This window comes from Ilyonectria robusta (genome assembly GCF_021365365.1).
Source record: "Ilyonectria robusta strain PMI_751 chromosome Unknown BGZ61scaffold_8, whole genome shotgun sequence".
Classification (NCBI taxonomy): Eukaryota; Fungi; Ascomycota; class Sordariomycetes; order Hypocreales; family Nectriaceae; genus Ilyonectria; species Ilyonectria robusta.
In genome coordinates this window covers 1,429,802-1,448,158 of record NW_025764442.1, presented here as the reverse complement: position 1 = coordinate 1,448,158, position 18,357 = coordinate 1,429,802, and the positions used below count along the sequence as shown (strand labels likewise).

At 55.2% G+C, this 18,357-nt stretch overlaps 8 protein-coding genes across 8 annotated transcripts; 3 read left to right on the top strand and 5 right to left on the bottom strand.

The window, feature by feature from the left end:
* Positions 1 to 744: 744 nt before the first annotated feature.
* Positions 745 to 2,925, top strand: BGZ61DRAFT_350357 (putative glucoamylase GMY1; the record flags this gene model as incomplete). Its single annotated transcript, XM_046240219.1, has 6 exons — positions 745 to 982; positions 1,033 to 1,254; positions 1,317 to 1,464; positions 1,515 to 1,588; positions 1,655 to 1,774; positions 1,823 to 2,925. 6 exons carry the CDS (start codon positions 745 to 747, stop codon positions 2,923 to 2,925), a joined length of 1,905 nt encoding a protein of 634 aa, XP_046105588.1.
* A 569-nt stretch (positions 2,926 to 3,494) lies between these two features.
* Positions 3,495 to 5,207, bottom strand: BGZ61DRAFT_419002 (alpha-soluble NSF attachment protein). Its single transcript, XM_046243452.1, has 4 exons — positions 5,022 to 5,207; positions 4,791 to 4,914; positions 4,386 to 4,692; positions 3,495 to 4,319 (listed from the first exon to the last, which is right to left on the bottom strand). The coding sequence occupies exons 1-4, from the start codon at positions 5,052 to 5,054 to the stop codon at positions 3,899 to 3,901; spliced, it is 885 nt and encodes a 294-aa protein (XP_046105587.1). The 5' UTR covers positions 5,055 to 5,207; the 3' UTR covers positions 3,495 to 3,898.
* Positions 5,208 to 5,430: 223 nt separating this feature from the next.
* BGZ61DRAFT_225722 (uncharacterized protein) lies at positions 5,431 to 6,485 on the top strand. The gene has a single exon (XM_046238162.1). It carries the CDS (start codon positions 5,586 to 5,588, stop codon positions 6,162 to 6,164), a length of 579 nt encoding a protein of 192 aa, XP_046105586.1. The 5' UTR covers positions 5,431 to 5,585; the 3' UTR covers positions 6,165 to 6,485.
* A 13-nt stretch (positions 6,486 to 6,498) lies between these two features.
* BGZ61DRAFT_477302 (phosphatase inhibitor-domain-containing protein) lies at positions 6,499 to 7,042 on the bottom strand (the record flags this gene model as incomplete). The annotated part of the gene is made up of 2 exons (XM_046248878.1): positions 6,499 to 6,773; positions 6,835 to 7,042. The coding sequence occupies 2 exons, from the start codon at positions 7,040 to 7,042 to the stop codon at positions 6,499 to 6,501; spliced, it is 483 nt and encodes a 160-aa protein (XP_046105585.1).
* Positions 7,043 to 7,708: 666 nt separating this feature from the next.
* BGZ61DRAFT_531835 (uncharacterized protein) lies at positions 7,709 to 9,972 on the bottom strand (the record flags this gene model as incomplete). The annotated part of the gene is made up of 2 exons (XM_046253779.1): positions 7,709 to 9,378; positions 9,435 to 9,972. 2 exons carry the CDS (start codon positions 9,970 to 9,972, stop codon positions 7,709 to 7,711), a joined length of 2,208 nt encoding a protein of 735 aa, XP_046105584.1.
* A 166-nt stretch (positions 9,973 to 10,138) lies between these two features.
* On the top strand, positions 10,139 to 11,231 carry BGZ61DRAFT_450319 (uncharacterized protein). The gene is made up of 3 exons (XM_046245722.1): positions 10,139 to 10,327; positions 10,453 to 10,559; positions 10,619 to 11,231. Exons 1-3 carry the CDS (start codon positions 10,289 to 10,291, stop codon positions 11,079 to 11,081), a joined length of 609 nt encoding a protein of 202 aa, XP_046105583.1. The 5' UTR covers positions 10,139 to 10,288; the 3' UTR covers positions 11,082 to 11,231.
* Positions 11,232 to 11,451: 220 nt separating this feature from the next.
* On the bottom strand, positions 11,452 to 15,187 carry BGZ61DRAFT_350034 (uncharacterized protein; the record flags this gene model as incomplete). Its single annotated transcript, XM_046240195.1, has 3 exons — positions 11,452 to 12,374; positions 12,428 to 14,539; positions 14,590 to 15,187. The coding sequence occupies 3 exons, from the start codon at positions 15,185 to 15,187 to the stop codon at positions 11,452 to 11,454; spliced, it is 3,633 nt and encodes a 1,210-aa protein (XP_046105582.1).
* A 1,891-nt stretch (positions 15,188 to 17,078) lies between these two features.
* On the bottom strand, positions 17,079 to 17,982 carry BGZ61DRAFT_531832 (uncharacterized protein; the record flags this gene model as incomplete). The annotated part of the gene is made up of 2 exons (XM_046253778.1): positions 17,079 to 17,751; positions 17,807 to 17,982. The coding sequence occupies 2 exons, from the start codon at positions 17,980 to 17,982 to the stop codon at positions 17,079 to 17,081; spliced, it is 849 nt and encodes a 282-aa protein (XP_046105581.1).
* Between the last annotated feature and the right edge of the window lie 375 nt (positions 17,983 to 18,357).

The window sequence follows — 18,357 nt, the reverse complement described above, 5'->3', positions numbered from 1 at the left end:
GGGAGGCTTCCCCCACACTTCCGCACTTCGACACTTCCGCACTTCGACACTTCGACACTTCGACACTTCCGCAGCCGAACATGGATGTACTTGGTACCTTCCCTTCAAATGCTCCCTGCATCTAGGTACATGCTACCTAACTTACGTGCTACTGCCTTATACAGGCTGCTATAGCCCTCTGCAGCTAAGCCGGTGCTCCCATTGCCGTACCATTCACCCCGGCACTCCCATCATCACCTGGCTTCCTTTGCGCTAGTGCCTTCTTCACCACGAGGCGCCAGGCACGAGACCCAAAGAGTAAACACTCCGAGTAAAACATCGGCCCGAGACGACGGGAGAAGACGGTGCACCAACGACGAGGGTTTCTATGCCCACGATGCCCCAGAACCTGTATTAACGACGCCGACACGAGCCTTCCTCGTTACGACAACCCCGGGAATTCGCCAGACGCCATACCCTTCGGCCTCTTCTTCCCTGGTTCCAGCTCGGTGGCTCTTCGCTCATTCGGCCCTTTGGACCACACCTTCCTGGTCCCCCATGGGGCCTCCGCGATTTCCTCATTAGGCTGTCACGACGACCGGAGCCGAGCTCTTTCCTAGGCCTCTCCGCCAAGGGCAAAGGATATAAAGCGCCATCATGGAGCTCCTCAGCCATGCAGTATCATCCCTCTCGCACAACTCCTCCTCCTCCTCCTCCTCCTCCTCCTCCTCCTCCTCCTCCTCCTCCTCCTTGATTCAACCGATCATGTACTTCTTCTCGTCGGCTCTGCTGCTTGGCTCTGTCGCTCTTCAGAGCGTCATGGGCCTGCCAAGTTTCAACCAAGAAAGAGACTTGACTAAGAGGGCTGTGGATGACTTCATCAACTTTGAAACCCCCATTGCCCTTCAGCAACTCTTGTGCAATATCGGGGCCAGCGGCTGTCACTCGTCGGGTGTTGCCTCCGGCATCGTCATCGCTTCTCCAGACAAGCAGGACCCAGACTGTAAGTAATAACTCGCTAGGGAAGCGTGCTATTTAGCTAACAACCCGCAGACTTTTATACTTGGACCCGAGACAGTGCCCTCGTCTTCAAGTGTATCGTCGAGAGATTCACCAATCAATACGATGCTGGTTTGCAGACACATATTCAAGAGTACATCGTGTCCCAAGCTAAACTCCAGGGTGTTTCCAACCCGTCTGGATCTCTGTCAGATGGGTCGGGTCTGGGGGAGGCCAAGTACAACGTTGATATGAGTGCCTTTACTGGAGGCTGGGGTGAGTTTGTTCTCTTACCGCCTTTTCTGCTTCATGAAGGATAAATACTGATGTCATTCAAGGTCGCCCCCAGCGAGATGGTCCCGCCCTTCGAGCCATTGCCATGATTGGTTATGCCAAGTGGCTGGTGAACAATGGCTACACTGCCACAGCTTCAAATGTTCTATGGCCAATTATTCGCAACGATCTCAACTACGTGACCCAGTACTGGTAGGTTACTGCCCTTCCTAATCGGCCGAGCACTCGTCTTACTTTGATAGGAACCGAACGGGATTTGACTTGTGGGAAGAAGTCAATGGCAGTTCATTCTTCACCATCGCTAGTCAATATCGAGGTAAGTCTCACCCAACGCGTAACATAGAACCATATAATCTGATTACTCTGTTAGCCCTTATCGAAGGCAACACAATAGCTGTGCAGCTTGGAAAGTCTGGCGACTCGTATTCTGCAATTGCGCCTCAGGTTTTGTGCTTCTTGCAAAAATTCTGGTTACCCTCTAGCAATTATATTGATGCTAACAGTAAGTCTTGTTCTATTGGCTCCCCTAAACCATGTCTGACCATCACAGTCAACGTCAACGACGGGCGGACAGGCAAGGACGCAAACACTGTCCTTGCATCCATTCATAACTTTGACCCAAGCCTCAACTGTGACGACGCTACGTTCCAACCATGCAGTCAGAGGTCACTCGCCAACCTCAAGCAAGTCGTCGACTCCTTTCGTTTCTACACCATCAACCAGGGCATCTCGGCAGGAACAGCCATCTCTATTGGCAGGTATTCCGAGGATGTTTACTACAACGGCAACCCATGGTATCTGAATACTCTCGCCGTTGCGGAACAACTCTACGATGCCATCTACGTGTGGAAGAAGGCTGGCTCCATCACTGTGTCGGACACATCGCTGGCTTTCTTCAAGGATCTGTCCAGCAGTGTTTCAACAGGTACATACAGCAGCAGTTCGGCCACATACACGACTTTGATAAACGCCGTCTCGACTTATGCAGATGGATTTGTCAACATTGTCTCCAAGTATGCCGCAACAAACGGGTCCTTGGCTGAGCAATTCTCAAAGAGCAACGGCACGCCCCTTTCTGCAGACGATTTGACCTGGTCCTACGCTGCATTTCTCACCGCGGCAGCTCGCCGAGCGGGCATCGTACCTCCTTCATGGGCTAGCGGCGCCCCATCGGTGCCTGGGACCTGCCAGTCGACCTCGATTGTTGGGTCCTACTCGTCAGCCACTTCCACATCGTTTCCTACATCCCAAACGCCCATCTCTGGAACAGTGACCATTCCATCACCAACAGGAACGGGATCCTCAACGTCTTCCTCTGCTACCAGCTGCGCCACTGCGTCTACAGTTGCTGTGACCTTCGACTCCCTCACCGAGACCCAGTATGGGGACACCATCAAGATCGTCGGCAGCATCGCTGCTCTTGGCAGCTGGAACACCAACAACGCCATTTCGCTCAGTGCCTCGGACTATACGTCCGCGAATCCCTTGTGGAAGGTCACGATCTCACTCCCCGCTGGCCAGTCGTTTGAGTATAAGTACATCAACATCAAGGCAAGCGGTACTCTAGTGTGGGAAAAGGACCCAAACCGCAGCTACACGGTCCCCAAGACGTGTGCCACAACCGCAACCAAGAACGACAAGTGGCAGTCTTAAGTTCCAGGCTGGGGGTCCGACGAGGTTCTTGTCTTGTCTCTTGATTTAGCCTTTCCTTGTCCATGACCTTCAACCTTGACGGTTCAGACCCGCTACAGCTTCTTGACGTAATTTACTGCAGCCCTCTCCTAGGGGAAGCAGAGAAGCGCCGTGGTCCATCGGTCAGGTCGCTCTGTTTCCCTGAGGAGGAGTCTTGGGTTCGATTCGATGCTCGACATAATTTCCCTCGCCGAACGATGCCGCACGACGCCGACCGACGCCGAACTACGAGTTGCAACCGACCGACCGTCTGATCCACCGATACGACAAAAAAAGAACACTTGGATGCTATGGGGAATCATATATTGGCTTAAATACTGAATCTGAATAAAGATAACCACTATTTTTTTCTTGCTGTTCTTGTTCTCAGTTGGTGGTTGGTTCTACTGTTTCTTTTCTTGTGTCTCACCTTGGGATGATGAAGTTGGTTGGTGGAATAGTTCCCTCTTTAGGATTTGGGATTCATCTGGGAGCATGTATTTAGCCACCATCTTGAGCTCTAAAATGATTTTTGTGATTTCAATACCATTGTTCGTTGCAGTATTGCGCGTTGTTGACGAGGTTGCTTTGGCTGCCCTTGGGGCTATTGGTCCCCAATTATCCTGAGCTGTCACGATGCTTCTAAGTTTATTCAACCCGCAGTTCCTTGGCAACGTGGATAAAAATATTAAATCACTGAACGATTTCATTGTTGTTCATAATGTGATTTATCTATGTGCGACCCATCTTCCGATCCTAAGGGGATCAATCATTGATGGGCAACTTCAGTTCTCTCTGCTCGGCCCTTCTCTTGACCATCAAGACAACGAACAACCTCCCAAAAAGGCAATTCCAATACTTTGCTTGCGTGTGATATATTCCAGTTCCTTTGAGCCATCCATTCATTCACTCATGCAATAACTCCTCCCAACATAGCCCCACCGCTGACACTCGTTTACGCAAACTCGTCGTCGTCCTCGGCCGCCTCGATGGAGTTCTTGATGCGCACCAGGATCGTCGTCTTCCACTTATCGAGCTTGCTGACCTGATCGAACTGGAACAAGCGGTCGGCGAAATCCTCTTGAGACCTAGCCTCGATAGTCTCGCACAGGTCGACGAGCAGCTTATGCTCGCGCTGGGTGGCGAACGAGGGGTCGATGTCCCTGTACTTTTCGAGGGCGCGCTGGGTGGCCACCTGGTCGCCGTTGGCGAGGTGGCAGATGCCGGCCTTGAGGAGGTAGTCCTTGACGCTATACTTCATGAGGTTGTTGCTGATGGACTGCTCGGCGACCTTTTCGTAGTTTTCGATGGCCTTGTAGTAATCACCGTCGATTGCAGCGAGGTCGGCGACCTTGAGCCAGAGCTTGTTGGCTAGGCTAGAATCGAGCGCGTCATGTCAGCCACGTCTGCAATTTGTCAGGTCCCAGGGTAAATCAACTCACGCTGCGGCATTGTCGCCCTCGTACCAGCCAGCAGCGGCCTCGTAGCACTCGAGAGCGGCCTTGTTGTCGCCGAGGTCGACCTCGTACAGCTCGCCGAGGTTCTCCTTGTGGGAAGCGGCGCGGCGGAAGTTGCCCTTGGCGCAGTAGCGGTCGATGGCGACGTTGAGGCAGCGGGCCGCAGCCGGAGGGTCGTCCTTTCGGTAGGCTTTGAAGGCGTCGACGAGGCTGTTGGCGGCGTCATCAGGCTCCTTGAGATTCTGGGTCTGGACCTGAGCGGCCTGCTCAAAGGCCTTGCCAGCTTCGACGTCTGTGGTTGCAAGGCGTGGTCAGCTCCGCTCCGCTCGGTGGGAGGACAGCGCGACAGAGAGGCGGCGGAAGGGGGGGTGATTAGACCATCTCACGTACTCTGCTTCTGCATCTTGAAGGCGTTGGCGGCCTGGATGTAGAGGTCGGCGGCATCCTGATACTTCTCCTCTCGGCCGCCGAAGAAGCTGAAGCCGCTGCCGGCGCCTTGCAGCGTCTTCTGGGCCTGCAGACGGGGCTGTCAGTCGCCGTAGGTCATGGCCGGAATCCATAAGCTGGCGGGAGAACGTGGAATGCCAAGGTGGGGGAGGGGTTGGAGGGGGGCAAACGGACCTTCTGGAGCAGGGCACGAGGATCTTGAGCCATGATTGCTGTGTCTAGGCTGGTGTTGTAGGTGATGGAGGGCGAGGAGATGTGGAATTAGGGGCGGCGCAGAGGCGACGGTGTTGTTTTGGGTGATGTCTCGACCACGTCGGATAACTTCGCAGGGGAGTGTTGGCGGGCTGAGGTATGACGACGAGCGCCGCCTGAGCCACGCTTGGATCTGGCTGGCAGGCCAGGCGGCTATGGTGGGGTTGAGGGCGGTTGGCGCGGAGGGAGGCGGAGGTACCAGGGCCTGAGTTAGGGGGCTTGGGCGGCTTCTTCAGTGAGGCACCCGCTGTAGCACCGCTAACCACCCGCCCGCCACAGTGACCAACCCCGCCTTGCAGCTTGCCAGGGAAGAATAGAATCCATCGTCAACTCTAAATCATAGCATCACATCGCCATCGCCATCGCCAACACTACACTCTCGCTCAGACCCACGACCGTCTCCTTATTTGAAGGTGGGGGATACTAACTGGCGCTCTCACCGCAATATCCCATTCACGGGTATCCGCCGCCGCAAACTCGCCCACAATGGCACTCTGTACATCCTGCCGCCTCGCCCTCCGCCGCTCCATCACCAACATCTCACGCACGCCCCAACACACCACCACCCGAACCCTCACCACCAAGCCCCTGGCCGCCTCCATCCTCTCCAAACCCTCGTGGTCCATCCGCAGCCTGCTCCCCTCGTCGTCCTCGGCCGCGCCAGAGCCCATCACGCCCGCGCAACTGCACCACCTCCTGCGCCTCTCCGCCCTCCCGCTCCCCGCCACGCCCGAGGCCGAAGCCGCCATGATCTCCACCTTGCAAAGCCAGCTGCAGTTCGTCCGCGCGGTCCAGCGCGTCGACACCAGCGGTGTAGAGCCCCTGCGCGCCATCCGTGACGAGACGCCCGAGGCGCAGGCGGAGAATACGGTTGGCTTGGCGGATCTCGAGGACGTACTTGGGCGGGAGGCCCGCGTGGGCCATTACCAACGGCCAAAGAGGGTACGGGACAAGGTTGAGTCGGAGGCGGAGAAGTGGGATGCGCTAGGGACGGCCTCGCGGAAGGCGGGTAGGTATTTTGTTGTTCAGAGCGGGAAAAAGCAGGCGGCCGAGGGATCGGATTGAGTCGGACGACTTTGTTTGTGGGATACATCACTTGTAGAAGGCGTCGACGATCCGAATGCATGGATATTCAGGATTCCGGGAACACGGATTATACCCCATTGTACAACAGCTGCCGTGGAAACACTCCCTATGCCGAATATCGAATTGTATCTATCTATAGTCATGATGCTCGCTCGAGTCCTCGTCTGCAATGGTATAAACCGCCTGTCGCCTGTAGCCTGTCCAAACACCTCAACAAAACCGTCCAGCAACACTTTATGCTTGATTATAATCATTAATTCCCCTCTTTTCAGTCTTTACTTTTTTGGTCCGAGTCCGTCAATCCTGATACCTCCTAAGACTTGGTCCCCCCAGCCCCATCTCTTGGTTTAGGCTTGGGCACCTTCTCGTAAGCATTCGGGCTCGGTGCTCTCTTTTCCTTTCCCTTCTCGCTCTTCCGTCCTCGTCGGTGATCGTGGTTATGACCATGTCCGCAGTCTCGTCCCTTGTCGCCCGCTGGTCGCGCACCGTCGGGCTGGGCGTCGGAGTCGGAATCAGAGTCGGATGAGTCTGACGAGGACTCGTCGCTCGACTCGCCTACTGCCTTGGGTCGGTGGTAGATGCAGCATACTATGTTCCAAATCAGATTAGAATCCTGCTGGCTAACTGCAGGGTAGCAATCGTCGCTCACCTTTGGAACTCTTCCGCCCGAGGCCCTCGTTGTCTACCACGTCCTCGGCCCACTGCACCGCTCGGCCATTGGATTGGTTCGCACCGCGCAGACGAAGAACTCGCGGCGCCGGTGTGCTCGCCTCGGGCTCAGGGGCTTTCGTCGCCTGCTCCGTCTGGGTCTGAGACGGTGCCGGTGCACTCTGTTGTTGCTGCTGTCGTTGGGACATGACGGATCGGTGAATCCCTACGGCCCTGTGGAGAGGAGGGAGGAATGGCTGTGTTGGCGGTCGGTTGGCCTGCTCCGTACTGTAATTCCTGTCGCTATTTTCGAATGCTCGGAGCCGGTGCTGTCTAAAACCACACTCGTGATGATAAATCAGACGCAAAAGGGCAAAAGAGTGTCGTCTGAAGTTGCAGTCGGTTTGGTTGGGTTTGGAGGGGCAGAAATTCTGGGGTCGCTAAAGCTGCTAAATAAGTTGCCCCGCGTATCATGACCTGTCGGTAACCTGACATGCAGGCAGGCACCAGTGGCGATCTCACATGGGACAAAGTCGCCACGGAATCTGGGAATAGAGATAGTCCTTTCCATTTCTGAGCAACTTGTAAGCGGTATCTATATAAGTCTAGGCACTTCTATGCTCCCTCTTCCATTCCCGAATTGCCTCTGCATTGTGGCACATCTTGTCAATCAGCCGTCTGGCTTGTGTGGTTGGACCACCGAAACAATGTCAGGCCAGACGAATAGTCGTGTGTTGGTTGAATGGGACAAAAAGACGATTCGGAAATATTCATGAGTAGTTTTTGTCTTTCGTCACAGGGTTGTTCGTACAGTCTATCTCTATATAGTACATAAGTGTCGTTTACATTGATCGGTTAGTACATGTCCAACATCCTCAGTCCGAAGCTGAGCGTCGCTCCTCCTTGGCCTTCTTCTTCTCTCCCTTCATGCTCTTACGCGGACGGCTTCTCTTGTGTTGCGCCAGCACCCGCGGCTTATTATTCAGCCACCCGTTGATGGGCATGCGTGAATCGATAAACCGGCCTTCGGGACTGAAGACGTCGACAGCTGGCCAGTTGGGCTGCGCAGATTCCACAGGCTCTTCGACAATCGTCTCGTACCTTGGCTTGTCCACCGTCTTCTTCTTCGTCTCCTTTGAGTCCCTTCGCTCGCTGATGAGGGCGGCAAAGGGATCAGAGCTTTTGCGTGGTTCTTCCCACTTCTCCTCGACGAATCTGACTCGGCGCACTCGGCGCACAGGGGCCGCGGGAACATCGACATCTCGGGCTCGCACCTGGGCGACCAACTCGACATATCCAACACCCTCAATCAGGATGTCGGTCGACAGAACCCTGAATGGCAGGCGATCAACCTGCAGCCCAACTGCACTCTTCCTCGTCAAGGGCCCTGCCCTCCTCCTCGTCACGTCGTGGTTCAGCTTAAACGTCCCGGCGTGCTTCATTTTCTCGCCAATGCCATCCAGGGCGATGCTCGGGACACCAGGCGACTGCCGTATCTGCTGCTGGAAATCGATAGCTTTTTCCGTCTGGGTGAGGTGCTCTTCCAGAGGCGTAAAGTTGTAGGCCAGGAATACCATGTCGGGTGTTTTGGGGGTGATGCGAATCAGTCCTCCGCCGAGAATCAGGGACTTGCCCGGCTTCAGTGAGATTTGCTCAGGCACTATTCGCTTCTTCATGATCAGAGACTGTTGGTGCTCCTCCTTGACGAATAGCTCCAGGTCGCTCCGAGCCAGGCCCGGCAAGTCGATTAGCTCACCCTTGCCATTGCCAAAGGGAACTCGGATTGGCGATGCGGTTGTGCCAGGCAGTGACGAGACGAGCGGCATATCGGGATAGTTCTTTGCAGGTTGGAGAGGCGGCAGCAGATCCCCAACATCCACATCCTCCCAAGGGTCGGCTTCGTCCTCTTGTGCTGCGGCCAACTCTGACTTGATGGCGCCCCGGAAAGAGGTCTGCTCCGCATCCTTAATAGTGCCCATCCTACCCTTCGGGAAGACAGCCTCAAACAGCTGACTCTTCCCAACGTTGACCTTGCCAACCATCCAGCCCGCGCCTCCCCGCTTCCAGATATTGTCCTTTATATCCTTGGTCCACCACGCTCGCTTTGCACTGACGCAGCTGACGTTGCCCAGACGCACCCGCCCACCAAGACGTCCCAGCGAATCTCGCAGCACCTCCCGCAGGTACGGCATCATCGAATCGACAATTTCCTTAGTCGGGCCGAGCAGGTCGCTCCGCGTGATGATGAAGCTCAGCTCCGTCTTGCGATCCTTTATGTACTTGCCCGCCCGCGAGCGTCGGTTGCGAGTTCGCATAGGGATGTCGCCCAGCAGCACGTTCAGCCGCGGCAGTAGCGACATGGGGAAGTCGGCGGCGTCGATGATGTGGTAGATGTGGTTGTACTTGTGCGGCGACTCCTCAATCGTCTCGCGCAGCGACTCGACGGTTGGGTGGTGCATAGGTACCTTGGCTGTGCTGCTGGTCGTGCTATAGTTCTGCAGGTTATGACATCGGTCGCATATAGGCTGCTTATCGGGTACAAGTGCTGCAATTGCGATAATTAGTTGGCGTCATGTCTGTCATGCCTCGAACAGAACTTACCAGCCATGGCAGCACCCTCCGACTCTCCAGTCGGCAGCAGGATCGAAGGGTCAAGTCCCAGCTCTTGCAGCTTGCTGGGGTCCATAGACTTGAGCGCCTCGTCCACGACTCCATCTTCCTCGCTCTCGTTGAGCTTAATTTCAGAGACGCGGGGATTCAGCCATTTCCTCACCCTCTTGCTCTCCAAGTCGAAGTATCCGAGCAGCTCCGGGTCGCTGGTCTGCGCAAAGGCACCACAGCCGGTGCAGTTCATTGGGAGTCTCCTCTGGGGCAGAGCATCTTTGGACGTAGCCTCTTCTAGGCTGGGCGTAGGCGTCGGCGTAGACGTGGGAACAGGCGCATCGTTTGTCGTCGCTTCGGTGTGGTTCAGTCGCGGAGAGTAGACGGCCGGCCGCGGGGACGCAGCTAAAAGAGATGTCCTCCAGCGGGCAGAAGCTCCCACGGCGGGACACAGAAACAGGGGCACGCCAGTAGAGGCAGAAGCCTCGCCGATGCTCAATGCTCGGTTGAGCCACCGCGCTGTCAAAGCCCGATGCATTGCGTTTTCGTTGTCGCAACGGAGACGCTTCAACTCGAAAGTCTGGTCGCTAAAAAAGTGTCGGTCCAAAAATTTCCCACTTACATGGAAGTACCTGGACTCCACGGCGCGGGACGCGACAAGGCCCCTCCATCGAGGGCTCCACTCCCACCGAGCCCGGGTCAACGTTCGGCCCGCTAAACCTCACGCAGCGGTCTAGCGGATTTTCTGGGTCCCCGGCTCGACTTTTCGAGGCGTTGCGACTGACGAAGAACGGCCAGAGCCTCAGATCGGGAGAATTGGCAACGCCGCTTGGATTGGCGCTCAGCTTCTCAAAATGAGGTCTCTCGGAGAACGGCTAAATTTGCTTCGCAAGGTACGTCAATTGACTCGCCAACAGAACCGTTGCCCCCGCGTAGAGCAATGCTAACAGGTCCCACAGAAGGTAGAAACTCCTCGACACCAGGCCATCACCAGCTCCGTCATGCTCACGCCTCACAGCTAATCAACGTACGATGCGGCCCCGGTGCTGCAATCCTCCCCGCCGAGGTTACTAGAATCCACCTCGACTTCGCCCGGACCTTAAATGGAGGCCACATGGGCGCCAGGTCAGTCCAATATCGCCCCACGATATCCAACCTACAAGTCTAACACCGCCGAACCACAGGAAGTTCTGGCTCGAGAACCTCCCCCGACTAAAGTACCACAACCCCTCGATCCCCATGATCGTCAACCGCCACACGCAAAACTCCCAAAAGCCCACCCTGTCCATCTTTCTGCGCAAGCCCGACGCCGGCGCCGCCCCCGAGCTCCGCAGCCAGCCGGCCTCGTCACGCGACAACCTCTCGCAGGTGCCCACGCCGGACGCCGACGAGCGTGTCGTCACCATCGACATGACCAAGAAGCACTCGTCGCACATCCTCGAGTTCATCCTGGCTGAGACAAAGGCTGTGGTCATTCACCCCACCACCGAGGAGATCCGCGAGCTACAGGAGCTCGAGGCCATGCGCAAGCAGGCCGACGTCGACCGCGACCGTGTGAAGCGCTTGCGCGAAGAGAAGAAGCGTGAGGAGGAGATGCTCAAGCGCGCCCGAGCTGCGGGCGGCGTTGCTGAGGAGGAAGAGGTGTAAAAGAGGAAGTGAGGCGAGGCTGTACAATAGACCTGTATTACTCGGTGCCATATATCTGGCAGTGTACCAGTTGGGAACATGAAACCAATACCATCTACATTGATATGTTTCACACATCATGCGGTTTTAAACGTCCCTGAGAGGCCGCACGTTGAATCCTCTTTCATCTCAAGTCTAGCATTGAAACTCTTACACGATGCTACAAACATCCCTTCGCAATATACTCTCGCCAATGGGTATCAAGCTAACCCATGAAGTTGTCCGCACAGCCCGAATATCGGATGCATATCTATCTATATCTGCAGCCCACGGCCACCCGGTCAAAACTCCAATAAAATAATGCCAAGTCGTCATGTCGTCAAGAAAACAGTTATTTTAGTCCAAACCCTTCGCTCTCGTGAACAGCTGTCCACAGCATCTTCTCCAGCTTCTCCTTGGACTCATATCGCGACAGAGACAAGAAATTAAAACACGTTCTAGCCATAGGAAACCTGGTCGTGTCATCCCCAAGGCAGGAGATCTTGATAGGCAAGAGTGCGGTACCCATGGCAGGGATTCGGTCGCTGCCAGTGATGAAAAGGAGCAGCTTTCGCTGGTCCTCGGGGGTAGCGGCCTGGAATGTCTCCCAGAACCAACTGATAACAGGTTCAGAACCATCTGGGTTCTTGCTACCCCAGTTATCATACTCGGCTACACCTCGCAGAGAGGTGATGTCGAGTTCTTCGTCGGAGCCTCGTACAAGGAGTTCAATCTCCTCGGGCCGGAACAGAGACAGTGCATTGCCTCCGCAAACGGTGTAGAATCCCCGTTTGAACGGCTCGAATTGTCGCGTCACAGCAACATCAAGAATGTACCTCGTGTAAAGGTCCACGTACTCTCGTCGATTGCTATTCGTTACCGGTATGCGCTCACCCCCAGGGCAGAGGGGAATTTGGACATTGGTGCCGTACTTTTCCGTTTCAATGACAAAGTCGAGACAAAAGGTTACCTCTACATCTCCCTCGAATTCCAATAGTTGTCGTAACCCACGAGCCAATCTTGGACGGTATTCGGCCAGATCTTCGAGGTTATAGCGCATCGCTGGCCTAGGATGGGCGGATGCGCCCGTGCCATGCGTAGGGGCAGACGCAATGAGCTTGCGGAAGGCAAATGGTGGGAGAGCCACATCGAGAATGGTTGAGTTGTAAATGGCCAATCCCATGACTACACCAACCAAGAAGAATTGATCCGAGGTCTCGAATGCGTTCGGGTTGAAGTAACAGTACTGCGAGTCCTCGTCATACAGAAACATCCCTAAATAAAGGGTTAGTAACAGCCTCAGCACTTCTTCAAAACTCTGTTCTTACCATGATCGGGATTGAAAACCTCTCTGACGAGGAGGAGGAACCATTCCTTTCGCAAACCGCCAGCATCTACACCCTCTTCGCCCTTGAAGACGATACGAAGTCCTTTCTTGATGTCCTCACTACCGCTGCCTATAACTTCACTCACAGCCTGGAGACTGTCATCAACCAAGCAATCTCGTCGCACGTCGAGCACCAGAAACTGGTTGACACTTCTACGACTCATGATACTGTCAAAGAAAGCATCACGTGCTTTGCTCTGCATCTGACGACGAGCATCATACTCCAGGATACGGTTCTTGGCCCAGATGCTCAAAAGGAAGGGGTATTGGCAGAAGGAGAACTTGCCCCTCCTTGCCTCCCAGTTCTCAAAGTCAGCCACGAGGTCAGCGTAGTCGATCATCGAGTTGTAGAAATCGCTCGTTGGAAGCATCTGCCCCTGGGCATAAACCCCATCTCGAACGGCACCAAGATTATCATTGGCGCTCGACGACCCCTCGTCTCCACGTCGCACATGAGGCAGATTGTTTGCCGCGAACAGCAATGCCAGGAGCCGAGACGACGCCTTGATCTGCCAGTCTTCACTATACGCAATCTTCTTGACAGATTCCTTGGGCTTCTTTGACGAGCTTGTTGGGCCAATTTCGTCATATAGGTATGCCCCTGACCGACCCTCTTGCATCTGTGGGACAAGACCAGCAGTTATGTCCACCTTGACAACTTCTGGTTTCTTCTCACTTTGACGCAACAGACGGTATGTGAGAAAATCCGATGCCAACTCTTTGGTCTTCGCAAAGCGTGCCAATTGATACTTTGCAAACCAGGTAATCAGTTGGTTGTGGCACTCGATTGACGAGTTCGACATCAAGCCGAGGATGCGCTTGATGATTCCTGAGTGTTGGCCAGATAAGGGGCCGGATTCCGGCTTAGTGGATTTCTTTGACTGGGAGGCTTCCTTCTCTGCGGCAGAGGACTCGGTGTCAAGTTGAAGTACTCCGCGGAAGTGTTGATGATCTCGATGTAGGAGGGGGTTTTCCAGAATAATAAGGAGGAAGCGCAAATCCGCTGCGTCTTTCAAGGGTCGTCCTGGTCGCTTAAGGAGCAGTTCCGTTGCCTTGAGTAAAACCCTTCGGCAATGGTCCTGCGCGTGCAACAAGTCGCGCTCAACCATCTGCAGTTCTTGGTCGGTTGAGCCTTTGAAGTCCTCTCCTCGAGACAGCTCCTCGTAAACATTAAACCACCCTTCTGCAACATTGGTGACCACGGAATACCAGCTGATTACGTCACTCCAGTTAATCTGAGGAGACCTGGTGCTGACAGATGGCTTAACAGGACCAGTTTCGCTGCGAATTGGTGGTGTCTTTATAGGAGGCGCGACTTCTTCCTGCCCGCCAGTCCACCAAGTACCATTCTCGGCAAAATCACCCAGAAGCAGTAGCTTGGGGTCAAGATCCCACGCTACAGCATCTGGATTGGGTTGTTCTCGCTGGTCGCGCGGCTCTCGAGATTCATGTACATCTTGGGGGACTCGAGGTGGTTCACGCTGTGGAACCGGTGGAACAGATGGAACCGGTTTCCTTCGAACCGGTTCGCTTCCTACCCTCGAAGTGTGTCGAAGATGATGAGCCATAAAGGACGAATTAACACACTCGAATGTACCGAAACAGGCAATTATGTAATCCTCCAGTGGCTTGAAGATCCTCTTAGGGCCGTCGTCGGGACTCCTCGAGAGTGATCTCTGGTGTGCTCTCGGCTTGTCATCGAATGATCCATATTGTACCAAAGGTCTTTCCGGGTATGACGTCGAGTGCGGTCGTCTCACAGGCTCCGAATTCATGCGCAAAGGGTTGGCTCGCAGGGTTGGCTCTTCGTCGAATAAGTGCTGAGATATATGTATGGAAGGCGATGTGCCGTACGTGACACCGTTTTGGCCTGCATCTGAAGGTCTGAGCCCATGGTCATTGGCTTGTATTCGGCTGCCAAAAGAGAGCATGTTTCGTGGAGCGGTCGGGTTCTCGGGGGCACGTGCCGGCGTGGAGCCAAGTTTCCTGGTCAAGTGTGAATGGATGCATTGATGGACCAGTCTTCTCGTATGTTCGACCGAAATGTATTGAACTGGGTTTGACATTAGTAACAGATCTTCACTTATAATGAGAGAAGCGTACCTCGTGATGGAGCTGGTTGGGCGCCGTTCGACGGACCCTGGGACGCATCACGGCGCCATCTCGACCCTCCACTCCCTTGACTATCGGCGGTCTGCCGTTCCAAGTCATTGACGGTCATACAAATGGTGCACTTGAAGACCTTGAGGTCCCTCGGCCACCGCACGAGCGACCCGCACGTCATGCAGTTCCCAGTCGCGAAGTCCTTGCTCCCAGCGGGGCCTCCACGGGTGTGCGTCTTGGTGGTCGGTCGCGGCGGCGGCGGCAGAACGGCGTCATCGTCGACGAAGCCCAGGTCGGGCGGCAGCCCGCCGACGGAGCTCTGCCTCTTCTTCTTCTTGCCGCTGAAGAGCGAGGGAAAGGGCTGGCTCATAGAGCGCGAGTGTTGCGGACGGCGGGCCTTGAGGCGCGAGTGTTCGGCGTGGAAGTCGGCGTCGGAATCGCTGGAATCGGCGTGGGCATTGGAGATGTCGAAGCGGCTGCCGAGGGATGGGGACAGCGTCGCGGATGTATTCAGGGCGGAGTGGTGAATGCGACTGATGAGGTCACTGGAGGAGTGGTTGCTGGGTTGGGACCCACGACGACTGGACCAGGGAGCCATTGCCACTGATCAGGACCTACGTCACGGGACGCTCCTGGCCTTTGGTGTTTTGACTTTGGTCTCGGCTTCGCTTTCGCGATGCTCGGGTTGAGAGTTGGTGATGGCGATGGCGACAGCGGCAGCGGTGGCAACTGCACCGGGCAGGGCTCCCTAGATAAAATAAAATTGCCCAAAATTTATCCAAGACCAATTCCGCCTCGTCAACGATTCAGCTGTTGAATAAGCCGAAGCTGACGCCCGGGGGGCAATGAAAGAAACAGCAACGCCAAAGACGAACGCAGGGACAGCTGTGGCTGCGGTGGTGAAACACAGCCCGAATGCTGGAACTGGTAATAATGGTCGTGTGCGACAGACGTAGTCTCACACTGGCAGCACGCTGTCAACCGTACACCACTAATAGGACGCAGTATGTACAGAGTACGCAACGCGAGTCGAACACGTCAAATATCATGTGGCCGGGGGGGGGGGGCTTTGGGAAGTTATCTGGCTCCCTCCCGTTCACTCCCCTGCACTTCCCAGATCAGCCCAGGCGCTGGGCATACGAATCGAGACTTGGCGATGCGGTGGCGGACGAGCCTGGAGCCGTCAGTACTGATTACACCGCCAACAAGGGGGGCCCGGGAGTTCCAGTGGCGCCGCAGGAGGAATGGCGTAGCGGCAATGGACAGTTGGGGATCCGGATGAACCAAAGACGGCAAGTCGTGGCACGACAGAGACGAAGCGGCCGATAAAGAACGAAAGAACGAGCCGTCGACTGGAGATGGAGATGGAGATAGTGCCAAAATAGAGGTCGCTGTGACGTCGCATCTCGTATTCACGCTGGCCTCTTCCCATGTTGCTCACTAACGCAACCAGGGCTCTGTTAGCTGATACCGGGAGGGCGAATCACGGCCAAGGGGGACTACATATGTGGCCGCCGTGTAGGGAGCATCGTCGAGTACCTACGGAGCACAGTATCTCTGGCTGAAATGCACATCTCCATGGGTACCTGATAATGGATTCAGGTCACGGCGAGAGAAGAGCGGCGGACAGCGGGTCCCCTACCCCTTGGACACGGCCGTCAATGCCAGAAAATGCCTAAGAAAATGCCAATACCAATGGAATCTCATGGCCAATGCAATCAATACCAGCGGCCGAAGTTGGCGGCTGCGTGCCCGAACCCAAATGAACCAAACGGCGGGAGACGAATGCAACCCACACGGCTATGTATTAATTAACTTATTAGTTTGCTGCACGGCTTACCGTCCATGATTGTGCCTTGCCTGAGTACCGGTACCTGATGCTAATCCTAATCCAACTTCCCACCCAAGTCCCGAGTCCCGAACAGCGCTCCAGCTACCATGTAGCCCCCGCAATCCCCCAAGTTGCCGGGCTGCCGGGCGAGTGCCAAACACGCCAAAATGGTACCTTGCTGCCAATGGTACTGGCCTGCAGCAGGCTGTCACCCAAGTTTAGCCCCGCCGCGGCGCCAATGGAACGGTTGGTGGTTAATTAGCTCCCGTCTCCAAGGTACCCATTGTTGCTGGTGCGGCTACCCTATACCGTTCGGGTTTTCCGGAATCGACGTTGGATTGCGGAAGCATTCATCGTATCGATGCACAATATCCTGTTAAACCTCGTATCGGCTACTTAAGTATTGCTAGTTGTCTAGTTTATTTTTTTAAACCTCGTGGCGTGTGGCATCTCATGTCTCAATGAAGCGTGTGCTTAGCTGAGAACGTAAAAAATCGGGATTGCTCGCAATTGATTCCCAGAGATATATCATTTGTACCTTACAACGCCTCTAGTCGAAAACAACATTCCAAGGCCAAAAAAAAGGGTAAACACTAAAAGGTAAAGAAAACCTGCCCCAATCCCAAATCGTCCGAGTCATATCAATCGTCATATCATCTCATCCCCGGAGCAGCCCCGCAAACTTGGGCCTCATGTCCATGACAGCATCAAAGTCGTTGCACCACGAGCTCCCGTCTACACCGACTCCTACCAACCTGACCTTGTCAGATGGCGCCACCCCCGTCCGCGTCGTCCCATGCAGACACAAGTCGAACTGGCCCCGGGCGATTTTCAACTCTCCCCTCAGCTCTGCCATGCGCTGGCCCTTGTCGTTGCGCAGCTCAAATGTGCAGACGCCGTGGTCGAGCTCCACGGGGCTGGGGTTGTGCATCCGAAACGTTACCGCGATGCCGTCGTCGCCCGAGCGCGACAGCTCCCGCAGAGTCACCCGCGGGCCCTTCATCGCCTGGATCGCTATGTCGAGGTTGTAGTTGCAGTGCGCCGTGAGGCCCAGGGCCCGGATAGTGCACGACCCGTTCTCGAGCTGGAAGTTGGTGTCATCGTCAACCATGATGCTCCGCACAAAGGCCCGATAGATGGCCATGTCTGTGATGGCGATCCTCTGTTCCTGTACTACTATCTTGGTCCCCCAGAACCCCGTTCGAACCTCGGGAAGTGGCAGCTTGCCGAACGCGAAGCCATTGAAGGTGAGGTCGAGGACCATTGGACTGATGGTGCTGTTGATAGGTCCGGTGCCGGTCACGCGGCTCTCGATGGTGAGGATGAAGGCTCTACAAACACAATCAGCCTACGATGTTGGCCGTCGAACCGAATCACCGTGCTTACCCATCTGAAACATAGGCAATGCTGATCCTCGAAACCTCGAGCTTGGAGGGTTTGACCAGGCGTTGGAGGACGGAAGACATGATGCCGGGCGGTGAGTGGCCAGGAATACTACTGGTTTCGGGTCGAAGGACTGGCCGAGCATATTCCTTGAAGAGGGCTGAGTCGGCGACGTTCATGATGATAATGCTGCTGCCCTACTCGAGGGCCGTTTCTCGGCGATTCCTTGCGATAGGCTCAAGGCAAGGCGCCGGGATGCCAATTGTACGAGTAAGATAAAGGAGATGAGGAGACTGCGGTTGGAAGGCTGGTGGCTCTTGAGCGTAGCATATGCGTGACAAAGTGACCTGAAATAGAAACAAGAGCAGGCAGCGAGGCGGTGGAAGGGCGAGATGTAGGTGCGAGAGCGAGCAAGAGAGCAAACAATCGAGCACGCCAAGTTAGAGTGAGATTCAATGTAGGATCATCTCAGGAGGATCTGAGCTGAGCTCGTGCTGATGGCCGTCTTGATATATGCCCTGCCTCAATCCCCCGATACCCCAGCCTGCAGGCAA

Coding starts and splice junctions, on each gene's coding strand:
- BGZ61DRAFT_450319 (XM_046245722.1), top strand. CDS start 10,289: ATGAGGTCTCTCGGAGAACGGCTAAATTTGCTTCGCAAG. Junction 10,328..10,452: donor GGCTAAATTTGCTTCGCAAG/GTACGTCAATTG, acceptor CACGCCTCACAG/CTAATCAACGTACGATGCGG. Junction 10,560..10,618: donor GGAGGCCACATGGGCGCCAG/GTCAGTCCAATA, acceptor GCCGAACCACAG/GAAGTTCTGGCTCGAGAACC.
- BGZ61DRAFT_225722 (XM_046238162.1), top strand. CDS start 5,586: ATGGCACTCTGTACATCCTGCCGCCTCGCCCTCCGCCGCTCCATCACC.
- BGZ61DRAFT_419002 (XM_046243452.1), bottom strand. CDS start 5,054: ATGGCTCAAGATCCTCGTGCCCTGCTCCAGAAG. Junction 4,693..4,790: donor CTTCAAGATGCAGAAGCAGA/GTACGTGAGATG, acceptor TTGCAACCACAG/ACGTCGAAGCTGGCAAGGCC. Junction 4,320..4,385: donor GAGGGCGACAATGCCGCAGC/GTGAGTTGATTT, acceptor GCTCGATTCTAG/CCTAGCCAACAAGCTCTGGC.